The 19,821-nt window shown below is 40.8% G+C and overlaps 2 protein-coding genes across 3 annotated transcripts; one reads left to right on the top strand and one right to left on the bottom strand.

The window, feature by feature from the left end:
- Positions 1–261: 261 nt before the first annotated feature.
- LOC108264277 (lysophospholipid acyltransferase 7) lies at positions 262–6,076 on the bottom strand. Of its 2 annotated transcripts, none has more exons than XM_017465656.3 (9): positions 5,999–6,076; positions 4,306–4,385; positions 3,944–4,073; positions 2,528–2,654; positions 2,244–2,400; positions 1,881–2,076; positions 1,581–1,733; positions 1,264–1,440; positions 262–1,083 (listed from the first exon to the last, which is right to left on the bottom strand). In XM_017465656.3, the coding sequence occupies exons 2-9, from the start codon at positions 4,379–4,381 to the stop codon at positions 729–731; spliced, it is 1,371 nt and encodes a 456-aa protein (XP_017321145.1). In that variant the 5' UTR covers positions 4,382–4,385; positions 5,999–6,076; the 3' UTR covers positions 262–728. The 2 variants fall into 2 exon arrangements, with proteins under 2 accessions (XP_017321145.1, XP_017321135.1); XM_017465646.3 differs by lacking the exon at positions 5,999–6,076 and adding an exon at positions 5,592–5,693.
- Positions 6,077–6,232: 156 nt separating this feature from the next.
- Positions 6,233–13,734, top strand: LOC108264271 (lysophospholipid acyltransferase 7). The gene is made up of 9 exons (XM_017465634.2): positions 6,233–6,331; positions 7,630–7,709; positions 7,942–8,071; positions 9,055–9,181; positions 9,284–9,440; positions 9,595–9,790; positions 9,899–10,051; positions 10,215–10,391; positions 10,913–13,734. Exons 2-9 carry the CDS (start codon positions 7,634–7,636, stop codon positions 11,265–11,267), a joined length of 1,371 nt encoding a protein of 456 aa, XP_017321123.1. The 5' UTR covers positions 6,233–6,331; positions 7,630–7,633; the 3' UTR covers positions 11,268–13,734.
- The last annotated feature ends 6,087 nt before the right edge of the window (positions 13,735–19,821 follow it).

Here is a 19,821-nt window from a genome sequence, read left to right as displayed (position 1 = left end):
ACATTCGGTTGTTTTTTTTTGTTTTCAAAATATAATGTTAATATTTTTCAAAATCCTTCACACAATGTATAGCATACAACATATAGGGGGCGGGCCGTTGGGAATACCGAAAATAAAAGTTGGTCTTTTAATCCAACTAAACGAAGAAATAATTGACCGATTATTTGATTATCGAAATAAACTTTAGTTGCAGCCCTCAACATTATTATTGCACTGAAAAATACTTAACAACAACAACAACAATAATAATAATAATAATAATAATAATAACAACAAAAATTTTATTTCGGGGTACAATTAGTAATAGTACTATAACAATAGTAATATAAAAGTGAAGGAAGTCAGAAACATGTTAGACCTTGTGGCTTTCATTTTGCCAGAAAACTGCAGGAAGTCCTCAGTTTTTTAAAATTCACTTCTCATTGCCCATGAGGTGAAATGCTGTAAATCCCTGCCCACAAAAATGTTTGAGTGCAACACAGTCAGACGGGTTCACTGTCTCATACAGCAACGAGCAAAAATAACATGTATATCTTCTTTACGATGTTGGTCCGGTTGGATATTTAAGACCTTTGAAACGTGAATTTAAGACATTTTAATGCTAATTAAGGCTTTATTTTTACATTAAGGAATGTAAGACATTTTAAGGACCCACAGACATCCTGAGATTATAACCTGAAGCACCCAGTGCGCCTAACATCCCATAATGCACTTCGGCAGTTTGAGTGTCACTTCTCACGCTCCTCCCTCGTCCTGTCCTTCTTCCCTCCCCCCATCAGTCGTCCGGCGGCGATACAGACGAAGGCCACGACGTGGATCAGGAAGTAAATAGAGCTCCAGTAATGCAGCATGTCGCTGGCATTCAGCAGGATGAAGCCCATGCACATGTAGTCGTATGTGCGCATCTTCAGGAACCAGTGCACCCAGTCGAACATTTTCTGTCCCTCAGCGCCGAGACGCGCACGCACACACGACTCCATCGACAACTCTGCAGCGATACACACCGAGATGGTGAGGAAGGACAGGTAATAACCTGCGTCCAGGCCATGCCAGTACGCGCTCACCAACATCGTCCATCCCACTCTGGAGAGAGAGAGAGAGAATTCATCATTATTAAAATTTCATACACACACACGGCTCCTCTACAGTCACCTGAGACAGAAAGAGAATGGTAGAAAAGAGAAAGAAAGTGTGAGAGACAAAGGCAGAGAGACAGAGAGAACCCTATTATCTTTTTAAGAAAATTGCAAGTGTGTGTGTTACCTCAGGGTGTAGGCTCTGAACGGTGCGCTGCTGTAGATGTACTGATGAAGCCACCACTGCATTGTCATGTTCCAGTAGCGAATCGCTTGTCGCACTTTCACACAGAATTCTGTGTTGTAGCAGTCGATGTTCTGGATGGTTCTGAAGTCATACTCGACCAGAGCACCAGGCTCGGGGCTAAACACACGCATCAATGTTTATGTTACTCGTTTCATTTCTCATATAGACACTAATAAATGAACAGTATTGGGAATATGGCCATTGGAACAGAAGCAGTGCATGCTGGGAAATGTAGCTGGCTACTTTAGGACACAGACCTGTATTGCACTGTAGGTCCGCATCCTGGTTTTGACTCCGCCCCCTTTGGGTAGCACCCGAGTCCCGCGGTGATGCAGCCAGCCTCGGCTCCATGCCATGCAAAGTAGAACTTCATGCGGACCGCGAAGCACACCGCCACCATGTAGAAAAACCTGCAACGTTTATTATACACATCGCGTTATACACGGCTACGAGCTAGCTCCAAACATCGTCAGCCTCGCAGTTACCTAGCAACAGTGATCTTGTTTTAGATGTTCGCATCAAAAGCTTCAGTTAGAAGGAGAAGAAGAAGAACGCACCTGAAGAAGAAATTGTGCTCCAGGAAGTCATCAGTGCGAACGTAGGAAACTGGGAACAGGAAGTCAACACCCAGGGCGAGAGCGGCATAAACAAGAACAAACTTTAACCTGCTCAGGCACGGCACTTTACACGGCAGCGAAAGAGGATCGGTCTGTTCGAGCCAGTCCACATACGTCTGGTAACGGATGAAAATCCCTGAGAGAGATATAGAGAGAGAGAGAGAGAGAGAGAGAGAGAGAGAGATGGAACGCCAATGGAATGCCTTTTCAGTCACCATGGAAACCTATTTACATCACAGTGCAACCGCATGAGAAACATTTTGAGAAGGTTTTGTTACAGCGTTACAACACAAACAAAATTACCATTCATGAGCCCAACGTAGTAGTAGCTGTAGGAGATGATGTCATAGAGGGAGGGCTCGTGAGAGAGCCGGCCAATCATGGGCGACTTGGAGAACGAGCTCACTTCCTTTTCCTTCTCAAAGTGATAGCTCCGAACCTCATACGCCAAACTGACCATCTGTTACACACGACGCATTACATAAGCATCTTTCGTTTCTTCACTTTCGCACATGCGCTTATGATTACAGTACACACATGCTCAGTACAACGGCGTGAGAATCTCGTGAGTCGGCGTTCCCGCTGACCTTCAGGGTGAGGAGAAGCTGGATGATGTTAGGGAACAGTTCCGGAGGCGGAAGTCCGATCCACGTGCCCGTACGGAAGAAGATAAGATAAAGGAACGTCCATCCAAGAGAAAGGGGTGGAGCTTTCCTTCAAAGAAATCAACAATATATAAAATAGACAATGAATATTAAACATTAGAATGCAATACGTAAGGAATAAAACACCTCCGATTACAATTTTTATTTAGTAAAAAACAGTACGTTAGGACGTATATGGAGGACCAAACCTGATTAAAAGATAACAATAAATGAATTTTATCTTAAATTTAATTTTGTATTACTTTTATCCTTCATTCACTGATTTCTGTATTTATTTATTATTATTCTTTTAGTTATTTTTTATATTTATTTATTTATGCGTTCATTTATTGTTATATTTATTTATTCTTGCATGTATTTTATTTCCATATTTATACATTTATTTATTTTTACTCTCCCGTATGCAATATGGAAATGAGGGAGGCGTGTCCCTGCATAGCTCCAGTACATCATTGGTTGAGAACTCACGTATAAGTGTCAGGTCCAAGAGAATAAATCACAAACTCGTTATTAACCACACGACACAGACCCAAACGAACACTAATGCATCTGAAAGATAAAAAGGCTATAAGGCTACTAGGAGCTGGATAGCTCTTTCATACACACCAAACAACTTTGCAAAGTTTCCAGCAGTTTGACCCTGTATGACCCTAACTAACACTCAAAGTAACTTGTTATGGTCTGCGAGTCACTGGTTTTTAAACAAACTCCACTCACAGAACAGGTGAAGCATTAAAGAGCACTTCTCCATTCTGATGTGTATCTTACAGCAGGTATCAGAGGAACATCATGGAGCGCAGTGATTGTTTACCTCGGAAAATAGTTTGAGTGTAAATGAATGTATTTTCAGTTAGCACCTTCCATTCGCTACTTATACTTACATTACCTCGAGTAACATAATTAGCTAATGTCAGCTAGCTTAGTCAGTCATGACTCAAAGCTCTAAATTTGTTTCCTGACAATGGTGAACATCAATATTCTTGCGAAAAATTATACGACTACAGTTTAGCGTTGACGTGCTAATTAACTGCCACTTTGAGTTGATATCTCGCACGAAAAATACTATACAGAAAAAAAAAATTTGTGATTGTTGCGGACAAAAAAGCTCAATTTTGCATTAATTTGTGTGATCACAAAAATCGTGAAATCCTGTAGGCACTGATTATAACACAAGGACCTATCCTGTGGATATACAGCATCAAGTCTGAATAACTGGGGTCCCTGATGTCAACGTTAACCTCAACACAATTCCTTTCCTTCCAATTTAAAAGGGGGGCTAAGGTTGCGTTAAAAAATCTAGACACACACACACACACACACACTCACTCTCTCTCTCACCTCCAGTTGACTCGGATGAGCAGCCACGTTCCCAGAACGGTGCACAGCGAGTGTAAAGTGTGTATCCCGCAAGTGCCGATGGTGATGAGGAGACCCAAACTCAACGCTGTCCCCTTCTTCGCTTGAGGACCTGTTACACAACGCAACACACACAATAATAATGATCTCATCCTGCGAGGAGTCGACAAAAAGAATAAAGTTTTGAAATAGGACAACGCTTTTAAGACATTCTCTTAATGTTCGTTAGACAGACCTACGTAGAATACCAGAACAGTGTTTCTGCATCAGAGACGTTTCCTACGTAGAACCTCTTTAGAAAGCTAAGAACCTTAATTAGCTCTCGGCTGAGAGTCAGGACTTACTGAGGTAGCGGAACAGGACCCCCACAGGTATGTATATGGAGAAGAACCCCATGAACAACAGCTCCTCTGGAGACATTTCTCTGTTCACAATAAAAAGGAAGAAATAATCCTGTGAGCAACCTTAAACACTCAGAGGCTCTAGTTATTTTTCGACATCGCTGTGGTTACGCTGCATTTACACGCTGTGGATGTAAAACACAGGACGTTTGTGATGTAATGTTCGCATGCAACCACAGATATGAGAGAGAAGAAGCTCAGATCAGACCAGATCAGATGTGGAGTTAAAGAAAAACGGATCTCTGATAGGCAAATGACGCAAAAGTCTCGTTTCAGAGACGACTCACTCTGGCTTTAATTTACGATTTATGATCCTCACACCTGTTTGTTCAAATTCAAAGCAAGCTGGTCAGTTTATATACTATATAATATAATATAATAAAATATTCTATATGTTTTAGAGAGTATCACGGACATCATTAGGACTGTGATAACACTGACATTAACTCCACTGTTAATCTAATCGTGTGTTATTTCTGCCCCAAATCTTTCAATCCTTTTCCAGGTTACATAACTTACATTTTATAAACAGCGAACACGTAGAAATAAAACCATTTCAAAACAGTTTAAACTGTGACGAATATCATCAATCGGATAACTGATATATTCACCATTAACGTCAGAAGATTACAGATTTCAATAATTAATGATGTTTTTTACAGGCTCGGTGGCATCGTACAGCCTCCTGCGGTATCTATTACAATTTAAATATTTATACAATAATTATTATAATGACTGAAACGTATACAAGTCTAGTGTCTGTATGAAGACATTTTGTCATCTGGGTTTTTTTTTCAGGATACACACAATATTTTATCCTTAAATTTAATTTAAATATTTTAATTTAAATATTTTAACATTTAAATCTGTTTTAATTATCATTATATCCATTCTGTTTTATTATATTTATTTATATTAGTTTTTTTAGATGTTTACATGTAAATGTCCATGTCACATTATTCGCACAATACACATCAACAAATTAATAGTTTACAGCTGAGCAATTTTAGATTCTTTTATAATCACAACTATTTATTATTCTAAAAATATTTAAGTCCAAAGTCCAACATTTTTGCAGCATGTTTAAGAGACCTGTCCACTACTGACATGGTAGCAGGACTTAGCACAGAATAACAACCTGAACACAACAGGACGCTTAAAATAGCATTTAAAAGCTGATACTCTTACTTTATTAAAATCTAAACTGAAATAGTTTTATTAATACATACAACGGCACGTATTAGTACGTTCGTGTTCTTCTTCGTCTTCTTTTTGGTTTTATAGCGGGTTGTGAATCAACTTAAGAGGTGGATATACCGCCACCTACTGTTGTGGAGTGTGAAGAGAATTAAATAAATATTTCTCACATATTCCCTATATCCGATATACCAAATATTACGTGTTATCTACTTTCAGTTACTATCTCTTCCTATACTTCTGCTCACTTAAAAATTGGGTGGTGTGATACCCAGTTTTTGGTGCCGTGTTCTAAGGTGTTTAACACATCTAGATGTAAATATCAGAAAATGAGAGCTGAAATTATGATCTATGGTCTCATATTCAACTTTCCATCGCAAACTCAAATGTCTTCGGCATAATAGCAAAAACAAAAGAATTGGCCTTGCTGTTCCAATACCTTTGGAGGGGGCTGTACAGTTGTAGGAAGTGATGGCTCGGATGAGGAGGTGAACGTCGTTCACCAGGAAACGAGGATATAAATATCTTTTAAAATCAGTTATTATTATTATTATTATTATTATTATTATTATTATAATTACCTATTCGACAGTCACGTCGTGCTTTAGCTAGCCATAACGCGCTAGGCGGGGAAACGAACCAGCCAATCAGAGCTCAAGTTTATCGAATCGTCATGTCGACCAATGGGCGCGTGCGGTTAACCTGGTAACAGGAAGTGATTCACTCACGCTGTGCTTCTAGTGTAGACTGGAAGACGTTTATACCTGCCGTTGTAAGTATTAATAAAACTATTTCTCTTTAGATTTTAATTTTAAGTAAGAGTATCAGCTTTTAAATGCTATTTTAAGCGTCCTGTTGTGTTCAGGTTGTTATTCTGTGCTAAGTCCTGCTGGTATGTCAGTAGTGGACAGGTCTCTTAAACATGTTGACTTTGAACTTAAATATCTTTAGAATAATAAATAGTTGTGATTATAAAAGAATCTAAAATTGCTCAGCTGTAAACTATTAATTTGTTGATGTGTATTGTGTGAATAATGTGACATGGACATTTACATGTAAACACCTAAAAAATCTAATATAAATAAATATAATAAACAGAATGAATATAATGATAATTAAAACAGATTTGAATGTTGATAAAATAAATTGTCTGTATCCTGAAAAAAAAACAGATGACAAAATGTCTTCATACAGACACTAGACTTGTATACGTTTCAGTCATTATAATAATTATTGTATAAATATTTAAATTGTAATAGATACCGCAGGAGGCTGTACGATGCCACCGAGCCTGTAAAAAACATCATTAATTATAGAAATCTGTAATCTTCTGACGTTAATGGTGAATATATCAGTTATCCGATTGATGATATTCGTCACAGTTTAAACTGTTTTGAAATGGTTTTATTTCTACGTATTCGCTGTTTATAAAATGTAAGTTATGTAACCTGGAAAAGGATTGAAAGATTTGGGGCAGAAATAACACACGATTAGATTAACAGTGGAGTTAACGTCAGTGTTATCACAGTCCTAATGATGTCCGTGATACTCTCTAAAACATATAGAATATTTTATTATATTATATTATATAGTATATAAACTGACCAGCTTGCTTTGAATTTGAACAAACAGGTGTGAGGATCATAAATCGTAAATTAAAGCCAGAGTGAGTCGTCTCTGAAACGAGACTTTTGCGTCATTTGCCTATCAGAGATCCGTTTTTCTTTAACTCCACATCTGATCTGGTCTGATCTGAGCTTCTTCTCTCTCATATCTGTGGTTGCATGCGAACATTATATCACAAACATCCTGTGTTTTACATCCACAGCGTGTAAATGCAGCGTAACCACAGCGATGTCGAAAAATAACTAGAGCCTCTAAGTGTTTAAGGTTCCATCTAAAACATCTGTTTTATTCTCATTCGCAAATTCATGTCTAGTTTGTGTTCTCAGTAGAACGTCAGCCATTTTGTCTCTCATATTTTAGAATTCATGTTCATGTTCTCAGTAGGGCCTCTGCTGTTTCTAAGGCATTACTCACAGGATTATTTCTTCCTTTTACTGTGAACAGGGAAATGTCTCCAGATGAGCTGGTGTACCTGGGAATCCTCGCCGCATCCATACCTGTGGGGGTCCTGTTCCGCTACCTCAGTAAGTCCTGACTCTCAGCCGAGAGCTAATTAAGGTTCTTAGCTTTCTAAAGAGGTTCTACGTAGGAAACTTCTCTGATGCAGAAACACTGTTCTGGTATTCTACGTAGGTCTGTCTAACGAATATTAACAGATTGTCTTAAAAGCGTTGTCCTATTTCAAATCTTTATTCTTTTTTTCGACTCCTCACAGGATGAGATCATTATTATTGTGTGTGTTGCGTTGTGTAACAGGTCCTCAAGTGAAGAAGGGGGCAGCGTTGAGTTTGGGTCTCCTCATGACCATCGGCACTTGCGGGATACACACTTTACACTCGCTGTGCACCGTTCTGGGAACGTGGCTGATCATCCGAGTCAACTGGAGGTGAGAGTGTGTGTGTGTGTGTGTCCAGATTTTTTAACACAACTTTAGCCCCGCACACTAAAATGTAGACTTTAGTGTTAGCATAGACATCAGAGTCCCCAGTTATTCAGACTTGATGCTGTATATCCACAGGATAGGTCCTTGTGTTTCTGCAATCGTAAAGATGATGTTTCGTGCCTTTCGTCATGGCGTGGTTAGCTTTCAGCGATTTCATCATTAGACTTCCGTGTTAAACAGCTTCCTGTTCCCTATATTTTTGTGGCTCTATGCAAACGACACATTTTAATATGACAAACCACAGCCTGCTGCTCTCGAAGAAGAACACTGTAACGAAAACATGCCTAATAATTATGAAGCATATAATTATCTTTTATAAATATATATGGAATATTATTTCTTAATTAATTATCAGTATTAATTACACATATATTTATTTGTTTGTTTATTCTTTATTTATGGAAACTTTTTAGTAATCAATTTAAATATGAAAATAATGTATAATCAGTGTGTCCAGGATTTTGCTATTTATTCCTTATTTTTGGACTCAGTATATGTATATGTGTGGACAACATGGCACCATTCGCTCCCATTGTGCGATTTCAGAGCCTTTTTTATTTTTTTTGGTCGAAAGGGAAGTCGCAGTTTTGCGAAAATTTTTAAGCGCAGTAGAGACAGCCAGTCAGACAGTGGCTCCGCCTCTCACCCGCCCATATTAGTATGTCGGGAGAGCATGTGCTGCGAGATATCAACTGTCACGCAACTCATAACGGCATTTAATTACTATGTCAAACGCTAAACTGTAGTCGTATAATTTTTCCTGCCGTAAGATACATATAAGAATGGAGAAGTGCTCTTTTATGTTTCACCCGTTCTGTCAGTGGAGTTCGTTTAAAATTGTAATTGGAAGTGTTTTATTCCTTACTTATTGCATTCTAATGTTTAATATTCATTGTCTATTTTATATATTGTTGATTTCTTTGTAGGAAAGCTCCGCCCCTTTCTCTCGGATGGACGTTCCTTTATCTTTTCTTCTTCCGTATGGTCATGTGGTTCGGACTTCCGGCTCCGCCGCCGTTCGCAAACGCCATCCAGCTTCTCCTCACCCTGAAGGTCAGCGGGAACCCCGGCTCACGAGATTCTCACGCCGTTGTACTGAGCATGTGCGAAAGTGAAGAAACGAATCATGCATGTGTAATTTGTCGTGTGTAACAGTTGGTCAGTTTGGCGTACGAGGTTCAGAGCTATCACTTTGAGAAGAAAAAGGAAGTGAGCTCGTTCTCCAAGTCGCCCGTGATTGGCCGGCTCTCTCACGAGCCCTCCCTCTATGACATCCTCTCATACAGCTACTGCTACGTTGGGATCATGACGGGTAAGTTTGTTTGTGAGCTTCCTACATGTTATCGCTCCGTGTTGTAATGCAGTAACATAACCTTCTCATAACCTTGCGTTGTGGTATAAATAGGTTTCCATGGTGACTGAAAAGGCATTCCATTGGCATCCATCTCTCTCTCTCTTTCGCTCAGGGCCGTTCTTCCGTTATCAGACGTATGTGGACTGGCTCGAACAGACCGATCCTCTCGTGCTGCCGTGTAAAGTGCCGTGCCTGAGCAAGTTAAAGCTGGTTCCTGTTTATGCTGCTCTCTTCATGGGTGTTAACATCCTGTTCCCGTTGTCCTACGTTCGCACCGACGACTTCCTGGAGCACAACTTCTTCTTCAGGTGCGTTCTTCTCCTTCTAAATGAACAAGGATGAATGACTGAAGGTCGATGATGTTTGGAGCTAGCGTGTAGCCATGTATAACGCGACGTGTATAATAAACGTCGCAGGTTTTTCTACATGGTGGCAGTGTTCTTCGTGTTCCGCATGAGGTTCTACTCGGCATGGTGCGGAGCCGAGGCCGGCTGCATCACCGCAGGACTCGGGTGCTACCCAAAGGGGGCGGAGTCTAAACCAGGAGGCGGACCTACAGTGCAATACAGGTCTGTGTCCTAAAGTAGCCAGCTACATTTCCCAGCATGCACCGCTTCTGTTCCAATGGCCATATTCCCAATACTGTTCATTTATTAGTGTCTATATGAGAAGTAAAACAAGTAGAGTAACATAAACATTGATGTGTGTGTGTGTGTGTGTGTGTGTGTTTAGCCCCGAGCCCGGTGCTCTGGTCGAGTATGACTTCAGAACCATCCAGAACATCGACTGCTACAATACAGACTTCTGTGTGAAAGTGCGACACGGTATGCGCTACTGGAACATGACGGTGCAGTGGTGGCTTCATCAGTACATCTACAGCAGCGCACCGTTCAGAGCCTACGCCCTGAGGTAACACACACACACACACCATGAAAAAAAGAATGAAATGAAATGATTGAGGGAAGGAAGAAAGGAAAGATTGAAATGATTGCGGGTAGGAGAGAAAGAAAGAAATGATGTAGGGAAAGTAGGAATGATGATGATGATGACGGTGATGGTGGGAAGGAAAGAAGGAAATTGGGGAAGGAAAAATAATGATGGTGGTGGGAAGGAAGGAAGGAATGTATGATGATGATGGAGGGAAGGAAATGAGGGATGAAGGAAGGGATGATGGAGAGAAGGAAAAGAAACTGAACAATAGAAACAGAGGAATATCAAAATCAAAAAGAGGGAATGATGGTGGGATGAAGAACAAATGGCAAAGGAAAAAATAAATGAGGGAAGAAAGAAAAAGAAACAAACAAAATGATATTTTAGGGAAAGGAAAACGGAAAAACAAAGAAGCAAATAAAGAAGAATACACACACACACACACACGTGCACAAATACAATTTTTAATAAAAAATGATAAATTCTCTCTCTCTCTCCAGAGCGGGATGGACGATGTTGGTGAGCGCGTACTGGCACGGTCTGCACGCAGGTTATTACCTGTCCTTCCTCACCATCCCGGTGTGTATTGCTGCAGAGTTGTCGATGGAGTCATGTGTGCGTGCGCGTCTCGGCGCTGAGGGACAGAAGGTGTTCGACTGGGTGCACTGGTTCCTGAAGATGCGCGCGTACGACTACATGTGCATGGGCTTCGTCCTGCTGAATGCCAGCGACACGCTGCATTACTGGAGCTCTATTTACTTCCTGATCCACGTCGTGGCCTTCGTCTGTATCGCCGCCGGACGACTGATGGGGGGTGGGAAGAAGGAGAGGACGAGGGAGGAGCGTGAGAAGTGACGTTCTGTGGTCTGCAGTGCATTATGGGATTTCGGGCGTGCGCTGGGTATTTGGGGTTATTATTAGTCACCTGCCATATAAGAACCACAAATCCCAGCAATCCCAGCAATCACTGCCTCTGTGCCCCTGTTTTAGCCTGCTGTTTTAGCTCTCTTTTTACCACACCCTCTACAGCTTCCTTTAAAATGCGTGTCAGGAGCGCACACTCGCAGCCCGAATGCAGGAGGAGGAAGTGTGTAAGGATTTTCAGTCTGAGGGAACTGGTTACCCTTAGCACCGAGCACACCATCACTGATTTCCTCCAAACTGCGTTCAGTCACATCAACTCACTAATGACACGGTAAAGTAATGAAAGAAAAGAATGGCTTAGGGAAAGAGAGAAAGACGGGAAGATGATCAAGAAAGAAATATAGGAAAGGAAAGAAGGAAATTCTGGAGAGAAGGAAAATGAAATGATGGAGGGAGGGAAAGAAATTAAGGAAATGAGGGAGGGAAAGAAAGAATGAAATGATGGAGGGGAAAAAAGGAAAGAATGAAGTTATGGAGAGAAGGAAAAACAATGAAGTGATTGAGGGAAAGAAAGAATTGATGGATGGAAGGAAGAAAATGATGGAGGGAAAGAAAGAAGGAAATGATTGAGAGAAGGAAGGAAAGAGTGGCATTATGGAGGTAAGGAAAGAATGAAATGATGAAGAGAAAGAGGGGAATGATTGAGGGAAAGAAGGAAATGATGGAGAGAAGGAGGGGAAAAGGGAAAGATTGAAGTTATGGAGAGAAGGAAAGAATGAAGTGATGGAGGGAAAGAAGGAATTGGTGGAGAGAAGGAAGGAAATGATGGAGGGAGGGAGAGAAGGAAATGATGGAGGGGGAAAATGAATGAAGTGATGAAGGGAGGGAAGGAAAGAAGGAAATGATGGAGAGAAGGAAGGAAAGAATGAAATGATGAGAAGGAAGGATGGAGAGAAGGAAAAGAAACGGATGACATAGAGGAATATCAAAATCAAGAAGAGGGAATGATGGAGGGATGAAAAACAAATAAATGATGGAAGAAAGAAAAAGACTAACAAAAAAAGATAGTTTAGGGATTTAAGGAAAATGGAAAAACAAAGATGCAAATATAGAAGAATAAAAGCAAGCTGGATAGAGGGATGAAAGGGGGAAGATACATGTTTAAAAAAGGATAGAACCCCACTTCACTTGGGCTGATGAAGTTTTGGGGGTGTGTTAAAGACACACACAGATTGTGATGTTTCTGTGCCGTGAATGTGCTAAAAAATGAAACGGTTGATGGACAGATGGAGGGAGGGAACAAAAAAGGACTTAAAAATGAATATAAAAGTTTCATGTGCCAGTAACCAGTGCATAATGACTTCATCTCCCAGCATGCACTGCACATAAATACCGTCTGTAGGACAGAGATTAGCGTTACAAAAAAGGAAGGTGTTTGAGAACTCCATATCCCACAATGCACTGCTTCTGTGAAGTCGAAGAAAAGAGGTTTAAAAAATTTCTCAGTCGCCAATGTGTGAGAACACCGTTTCGCAGAATGCACTGCTTCGATGCTAGTTCTCATGTTAAGGTTTACATTAGAAAAGGATGGAGCGTTATGTTAGAGAGTATGACGTGCCAAACCGAGACATAAGCAACGTTACGTTAGAACTACATCTCCCAGCATGCACTGCTTCAGTACTAACTGCCATACACCCAGTATTATTCACAACATTCACCAACAGAGGTGATCTGAAGGGTGGTAGAAAGTCATAGTTGGTGTGTAAAGACTACATTTCCCATCATGCACTGCTTCTGCCTCAACCAGCCGACGCTCCACTGCCATGTGAATGTGACTGGAGGTTCTCGGGGGTACGTGATAGACGACGTGTAGCGCAATGGTACAAGAACCTGAGCGTTAAAGTGAGACAAGGTGTGCGTTAATTCCAGAAATGTTACAGAGGTTCATGGGACTTGAAGTCCATCTTAATTATGTAGTTTTTATTTGGTGGATTTTTTGTTGTTTTTGGGTACCAACATTCTGTTTATTTCTGTTTGTCACTTTCCTTCACTAGAACATTCTCTACGGCGTCCATTTCCTGTCGCGAGTAATACTGCGTGAACACAGCGACAAAATTGCAAATTTTATGAACGGAAATTTCCGAGAATTTAGTTTGTAAATCTGTGTTTTGCTTTTCACATGGCTTCGCTAGAAACACATTCGTTACGAGCAAGATTGTAGCTGCACCGTAGATCCTTACGGATTTCTGCAGTCATTCCGCACACGAACACCGCATTGTGGACGTGCAGTTACTTCTCACAGGAAAAAGCCTCGTACTTCTCACTCACTCCATCACACTGAACGTGAATGTATATTTTTTGTATATTTTTAAGTGTTTTACATGAGAAAAGTGTTTCCCTGTTCTGCCATGAGACTAAATAGTCATGTGTTGATATTAAAATTCCAAGTTGAAATGAACCTGTGTCTTAAGTTGCTATTGCTGTTCGCTAATAACCAAGCTAGCTAAGCTTTTTAGCGATGGATGATTAGCAACTCCAACAAGCCAGCGATGTGTGGCTAGTCAGCTAGCTATATCTAACGCCTTATTTTATGAAGTTGTTAACTAGCTAGCTGTTATGGGTTAGCCAAGAACCCTAGCTAGCTTGTTTAGTAGCAGGCTACAGTCCACTAGGGACATGTCCCAAACCGCACTTCATTTTCACTATATGGTGTAGGCCACATGAGCACTGTGGACGTATCCCAAAAGACACACACTATATACTGTAGACTGAATAAACAGTGAATCCACTGTGGACATGTCCCAAACCACACGCACTATACACTATATATTCTAGGCCACATAAACACTGTGGATGTGTCCCAAAACACACACTGTACATTATATACTGTAGACCGAATAAACACTGGATGTGTCCCAAACCACATGCACTATATACTGTAGACCACATAAACGGTGCATCCACTGTGGACATGTCCCAAACCACATGCACTATACACTATATATTACAGGCCACATAAACAATGTGCACACGTCCCAAACCACACACACTATACATTATGTACTGTGGACCGAATAAACAGTGTATACACTATGGATGTGTACCAAACCACACGCACTATACACTATATATTCTAGGCCACATAAACACTGTGGACGTGTACCAAACCACATACACCGTTCACTATATACTGCAGGCCACATAAACACCATCATTCCACTGTGGACGTGTCCCAAACCACAGTAAACAGAAGTGCATTGTTTGGGCACTAGCCCATAGCAGGGCATTGTGGGATTTCAGTCCTTCTGTTCTGACTGCGTATGAGAGTAGTGCACTATGGTAGTGAGCATTATGTGGTTTAGAACATGGATAATGATAATTATTTATAGCTAGTTATATTATTTATAGGAAAACGTGTCATTATGCTGTGTGTGTGTGTGGTCACACTTTATGACCGCTCTCAGCAGGAAGCTTGAATTTCCTTGAAGAGACAGTAAATGTTTCACACACACACACACACACACACACACACACACACACACACACACTTGTATTAGTTCAGATAAATTCTAACTACATGCACACCTTGATCTGCCCTGATCTCCATGGTAACTGGCAGCCATTAACCCACAGTAGCTCCTGCTTATGTCTTTAGCGTGATGATGTTGTAATGATATTAGCACAGCACTCGAGAGTAAATGAGCTCCTTTACTTTATTATATAATATTTTTGTATTATTTAATACAGTAATAATCGCTAACTACCAAACTAGCAAGCTAGTTCAGTGGCCATCCCTCAGTCTTATGCTATCTAGTTATAAGGGTCATAAGACTACTGAATAAACGCTGTATTTAAGGAATAATACATTGGAATAATCATTGAACTAGCTATTATTATTATTATTATTATTATTATTATTATTATTATTATTATTTAGCTAATATAGCTAAATACCAGAGTAGCTTGTGTAATGCTAGTTAGCTTGCTACAATCAGTGCTACACCTATGGTATGTGATAGTTAAATGTTAGCCTATTTCTATTAACAGCATGTTTGCTCACGTTGCATTCTGGGTAATACACTTGCCAATTCACTAGTTAGTGCAGTTACATTGGCTGTTTTATGGTTTGGGACACGTCCACAGTGGACTGATGGTGTTTAAGTGGCCTAGAGTGTACAGTGAATAATGAGTGTGGTTTGGGACACGTCCACATTGGACTGACGGTGTTTAAGTGACCTAGAGTGTATAGTGAATAATGAGTGTGGTTTGGGACATGTCCACAGTGGACTGACGGTGTTTAAGTGGCCTAGAGTGTATAGTGAATAATGAGTGTGGTTTGGGACACGTTCACAGTGGACTGACAGTGTTTAAGTGACCTAGAGTGTATAGTGAGTAATGAGTGTGGTTTGGGACAAGTCCACAGTGGACTGACGATGTTTAAGTGGCCTAGAGTGTATAGTGAATAATGAGTGTGGTTTGGGACATGTCCACAGTGGACTGACAGTGTTTATTTGTTCTACAATAAATAGTGAATAGTGTGTGGGGGGTTTGGGATTCGTTCATAGTGGACTAACAACGTTTATGTAACGTTTATGTTCCTACAGTATCGTGAATATTAGTGGTTTGTGATAAATCCAGAGTCGAGTGTCCGCATTTATGTGACCTACAGTGTATAGTGAATAATGAGTATGGTTTGAAACGGAGCCTGGAAATAGCCATTGTTCTGCTAAGAACAGAAACAAATATTTAGGTTAAGGCCAAACCTGTTCAGTGGTTCATCCCCCTTGGATTAATTTGCAACTCTACCTCTAAACAAACAAACAAACATACACACACACTGACCTCACAATGGGAGATTAATGCACTCTCATTCAAGGAAGTGTCTCTAAGACACTTTTATTTCAAGCTCAAAGTCCAGGCACAAGAAAATCCTGGATATACACACACTTACACACACGTTTTTCTTGGCAGTAACTACAGACTTTACGTCATTTAAACTTTAGAGCGTCATTTAGGCCGGCTGTGGCTCAGTTGGTAGAGCGGGTTGTCCACTAATCGTAGGGTTGGCAGTTTGATTCCCGGCCCACATGACTCCACATGCTGAAGTGTCCTTGGGCAAGACACTGAACCCCAAGTTGCTCCCGATGGCAAGTTAGCGCTTTGCAAGGCAGCTGCTACCATTGGGGTGTGAGTGTGTGTGTGAATGAAACACAGTGTAAAGCACTTTGAAAAAAAACACTATGTAAGTGTGCCATTTACCATTTAAACTGATGAGTGTTTGAGTGCTTGGTGTTGGTATTTCATTACTCGAAGGTGGATCTAGTGCACTTCTAATGGAGCTGAGACAATTAAACACAGCAGGTAGGATTGTATCATGTGTCATACATTAATATAAGCTTTGTTTGATTTTATTTATTTTTATTTTTTAAAGTACTAATCTCGTTTAGTCAGAAAGCTGTGATTAAGTGAATCAGATGTACCCTATGCAGTGTCTTTCTGTTGGGAGGACATCTTAGAGAACTAAACCATAAATGGCATCTGTGGCTTTTTTTAACCAACAATCAGATCCTTATTAAGGTTCTGTGTCTTATACATTTTCACAGGCTCAGAAGTAATCAGACAATTGATTGATAAGCGGTTTCATGGGCAGGTCCGGCCTGTTTCTTCGTTATTTCATGACAAATTAAGGAGATAAAAGAGCTGGAGTTGATTCCAAGTGTTGAATTTGCATTTAGTAGCTGATCATGGGAAATCCAAATATAAGGTCCAAAGAGGTGTCGATGCAAGGCCATCATTAGGCTGAAAAAACCATCACAAAAAAAAAAAATCAGAGAGATAGCAGAAACTTTAGGAGTGGCCAAAATCAACAATTTGGTACATTCTTAAAAAGAAGGAACGCACTGGCGAGCTCAGCGAAACGAGAAAGACCTGGAACACCGCAGAATTCTTTCCTTGATGAATGGAAAAACCCCTTCACCACATCTAGCCAATCCAAGAAAACGGCTGTACTTCCTACGGTTAAACGACTGCTTCATTTCAAAGTGGTTGTGATGATGTACAGAGGCAAAATCATGAAAATCGTACCACTGTCCAAATACTTATGGACCTAAGTGTATATGCTTCTGTTCAAAAGTTACTCACAGATTCCGCATTTTCCACGAAAACTCGTACATCTATTCGTCAAATAAGCTGCTAAATGAATAGAGTCGAGACATGGACTAGGTTTAGAAACGATGATTTCTGCTTAAAATAACGAAGTAGTTGCTTTCGTCAAAGAATCCTCCATTTGCAGCAATTACAGCCTTGTGGAACTTTTGCATTCTAGCTGTTAGTTTGTTGAAGTAATCTGCAGAAATTTCACCCAATGCTTCCTGAAGCACCTCGTACAAGTTGGACTGGCCCGATGGGAACTTTTTTCCGTTGTGTGATTTCGCTGGCCAAGAAGCTGCTAGATGAGAACCTGCGAGGTCTCAAACTAGAGCCTCCGATGTGTACAGGATTTAGCATCCTGCACAGTCCACACGGTTGTTTTTCTCTCACTGTACCCATCATTTCCTTTCCCTGCCGTGTTCCCTGCTCCAGACTATAGCAGCGGCCTCTACGGCTCCCTTATGGCACGCAAACTTCCTTTCAGCGATGTGAACGAGGGTGCAGTGCAAATTGATTGGGCCTCACGTCCTGAGGTTGACGACGGCGAGGATGAAAATTCCAACAAAACGCAAAATCTCCGAGAGCTGCCGCTTCACATGGGACTGAAGAAAGCTATACAGTACAATATGTGTTTGATTTTTTTATTAGTTATAAAATTATATAATGAAATGTACATACCACTATAGCTGCCAGTCAGGCATGTCTCTCTCTCTTTCTCTCTCTCTTTCTCTTTCTGTCTCTGTCTCTCAGGCAGGTGCAGCAGATGCAAATCCCCGTTGTGTCTAGTTGGGGTTCCTGGCGTTTCCATCACTCCAAGTCCTTTCGGCGTTTTTGTGAGGACCTGTCGAGCGTTTTATCTTTCATCCAGCTCTGGAGGAGGCCCATGCACCAGATCAGAGGTAACAAAAAATCATATAGATTTATTCTGGGCTCTGAAGAACCAAGTGAAAGGAACTGGAAATGTTGGGGTTTTTTCCCTCAACAGGACATTTTGGAGGAGGCGTCCAGTCGTATTTCTTGTTCTTGAGGTTCCTTGTTGTTCTAAACTTCCTGTCCTTCCTGTTGATGGCCGGTTTTGTGATCATCCCCAACATCGTTTTCCACTCTGTCAACTCCAGCGGTCTTGTACTCATTTCCGCCATCAACCTTTCAGGTAAAAGCTGCTATTTATTTATTTATTTGTTTATTTATTAATCTAAGTCCACTCAGTTTTGTTTCTTTCTATTCAATTTTAGGAAACTTTAATTATACCATAAGCAGTAACTTTTGGTCCTGTCTCTGCCGCTGTACCATCATTGGTCCGTTTCTGATTGTATTTTGCTATTTGTAGCAAAGTGTAATTTCTTCAGTGTTGTCACATGAAAAGATTTAATCAAATATTTGCAAAAATGTGAGGGGTGTACTCACGTTTGTGAGATACTGTAGGTGTACATAAGTGTATATAACTGTATAAGTCTGTACTGTGAGTTTGTAGGGAAAGCTCGGGCTGAGGAAGAAAAGGAAGGGGAAACAAAGGAGACTCCGAGGGAGAGGACCGAAGTACAACACGAAGCGGGCAAGGAACTGGAGTGAAGGTGGGAGAGGCATACGGTTGCGATAAAAGGCTGCAGAGTAAAAGTCGTGCAAGTTAAAAGCGTGTAAAGAGATGAAAGGGCTGGGGGAGTGGGCAAACACCTGATCTTCAAAGTATAATAGTTAACGCACAGGTGAACTAGTGATGGAGGGTGGGAAAATGGCATTGGAGATCATAGTGGTGTATGAAAAGGATATTAGACATTATTGTAAAAAGTGGAACGAGAAAACCTGTGGGGTATGGAAGTGGCCAGAAGGAGGGACGTTTAAAGAACATTGATGCCAAAAAATGAGGGATAGTTTGGCGATTTGGGGCGAGAAAAAACAGGGTGAAAAGGCAAAGGAGAAATTGATAAAACAAGAAAGAATAATAGACTGGTTTGAAGGAGAAGGGGAGGATAGAAGGGAGGGAGAGAAAATGCTTAAAGAACAGGCAAAGGAGGTAGAAAGGGAAAGAGAAGAAAAAAGAAAGGAGGAACTGACAAAGAGGATACAGTAGGCACTGCGAAGAGAAAAAGCCATGATTGAAAAGGAAAAAGAAAGTAAGGAAGAGGGAATAGCACCACTATGTGAGAAACAAAGGGAGCTGGAGCCCCCACCGCCATATAACCCCCAGTTTCAGCCACCAGTAAAGCCACGGAGATGTGTACCAGTGGCAGGAATATATATGGTAAAAGAAGTGGAGAGCGAGGATGAAGAAACATGGAAGAAGGCTGAAATGGAAATCCAGGGGACGTTTAAGGGACTCCAGAAGAGAACCCGCAGGGGACAGGAGGAACAAGAAGAAAAAGAGAGAGAAAGGGGGAATGAAGAGGATGAAGCA

Source organism: Ictalurus punctatus, chromosome 1 (genome assembly GCF_001660625.3).
Source record: "Ictalurus punctatus breed USDA103 chromosome 1, Coco_2.0, whole genome shotgun sequence".
In the NCBI taxonomy this organism is placed as follows: Eukaryota; Metazoa; Chordata; class Actinopteri; order Siluriformes; family Ictaluridae; genus Ictalurus; species Ictalurus punctatus.
This window is presented reverse-complemented; position numbering and strand designations above follow the sequence as displayed.

What these genes read in the sequence shown, in the direction of transcription:
- LOC108264277 (XM_017465656.3), bottom strand. Translation starts at nt 4,381, where the DNA reads ATGTCTCCAGAGGAGCTGTTGTTCATGGGGTTCTTCTCCATATACATA. An exon ending in AGCTTCTCCTCACCCTGAAG is followed by an intron (nt 2,401 to 2,527) that starts GTCAGCGGGAAC and finishes CGTGTGTAACAG; the next exon opens with ATGGTCAGTTTGGCGTATGA. An exon ending in TTCAGAGCCTACACCCTGAG is followed by an intron (nt 1,084 to 1,263) that starts GTAACACACACA and finishes CTCTCTCTCCAG; the next exon opens with AGTGGGATGGACGATGTTGG.
- LOC108264271 (XM_017465634.2), top strand. Translation starts at nt 7,634, where the DNA reads ATGTCTCCAGATGAGCTGGTGTACCTGGGAATCCTCGCCGCATCCATA. An exon ending in GGTCCTGTTCCGCTACCTCA is followed by an intron (nt 7,710 to 7,941) that starts GTAAGTCCTGAC and finishes GTTGTGTAACAG; the next exon opens with GTCCTCAAGTGAAGAAGGGG. An exon ending in GGACCTACAGTGCAATACAG is followed by an intron (nt 10,052 to 10,214) that starts GTCTGTGTCCTA and finishes GTGTGTGTTTAG; the next exon opens with CCCCGAGCCCGGTGCTCTGG.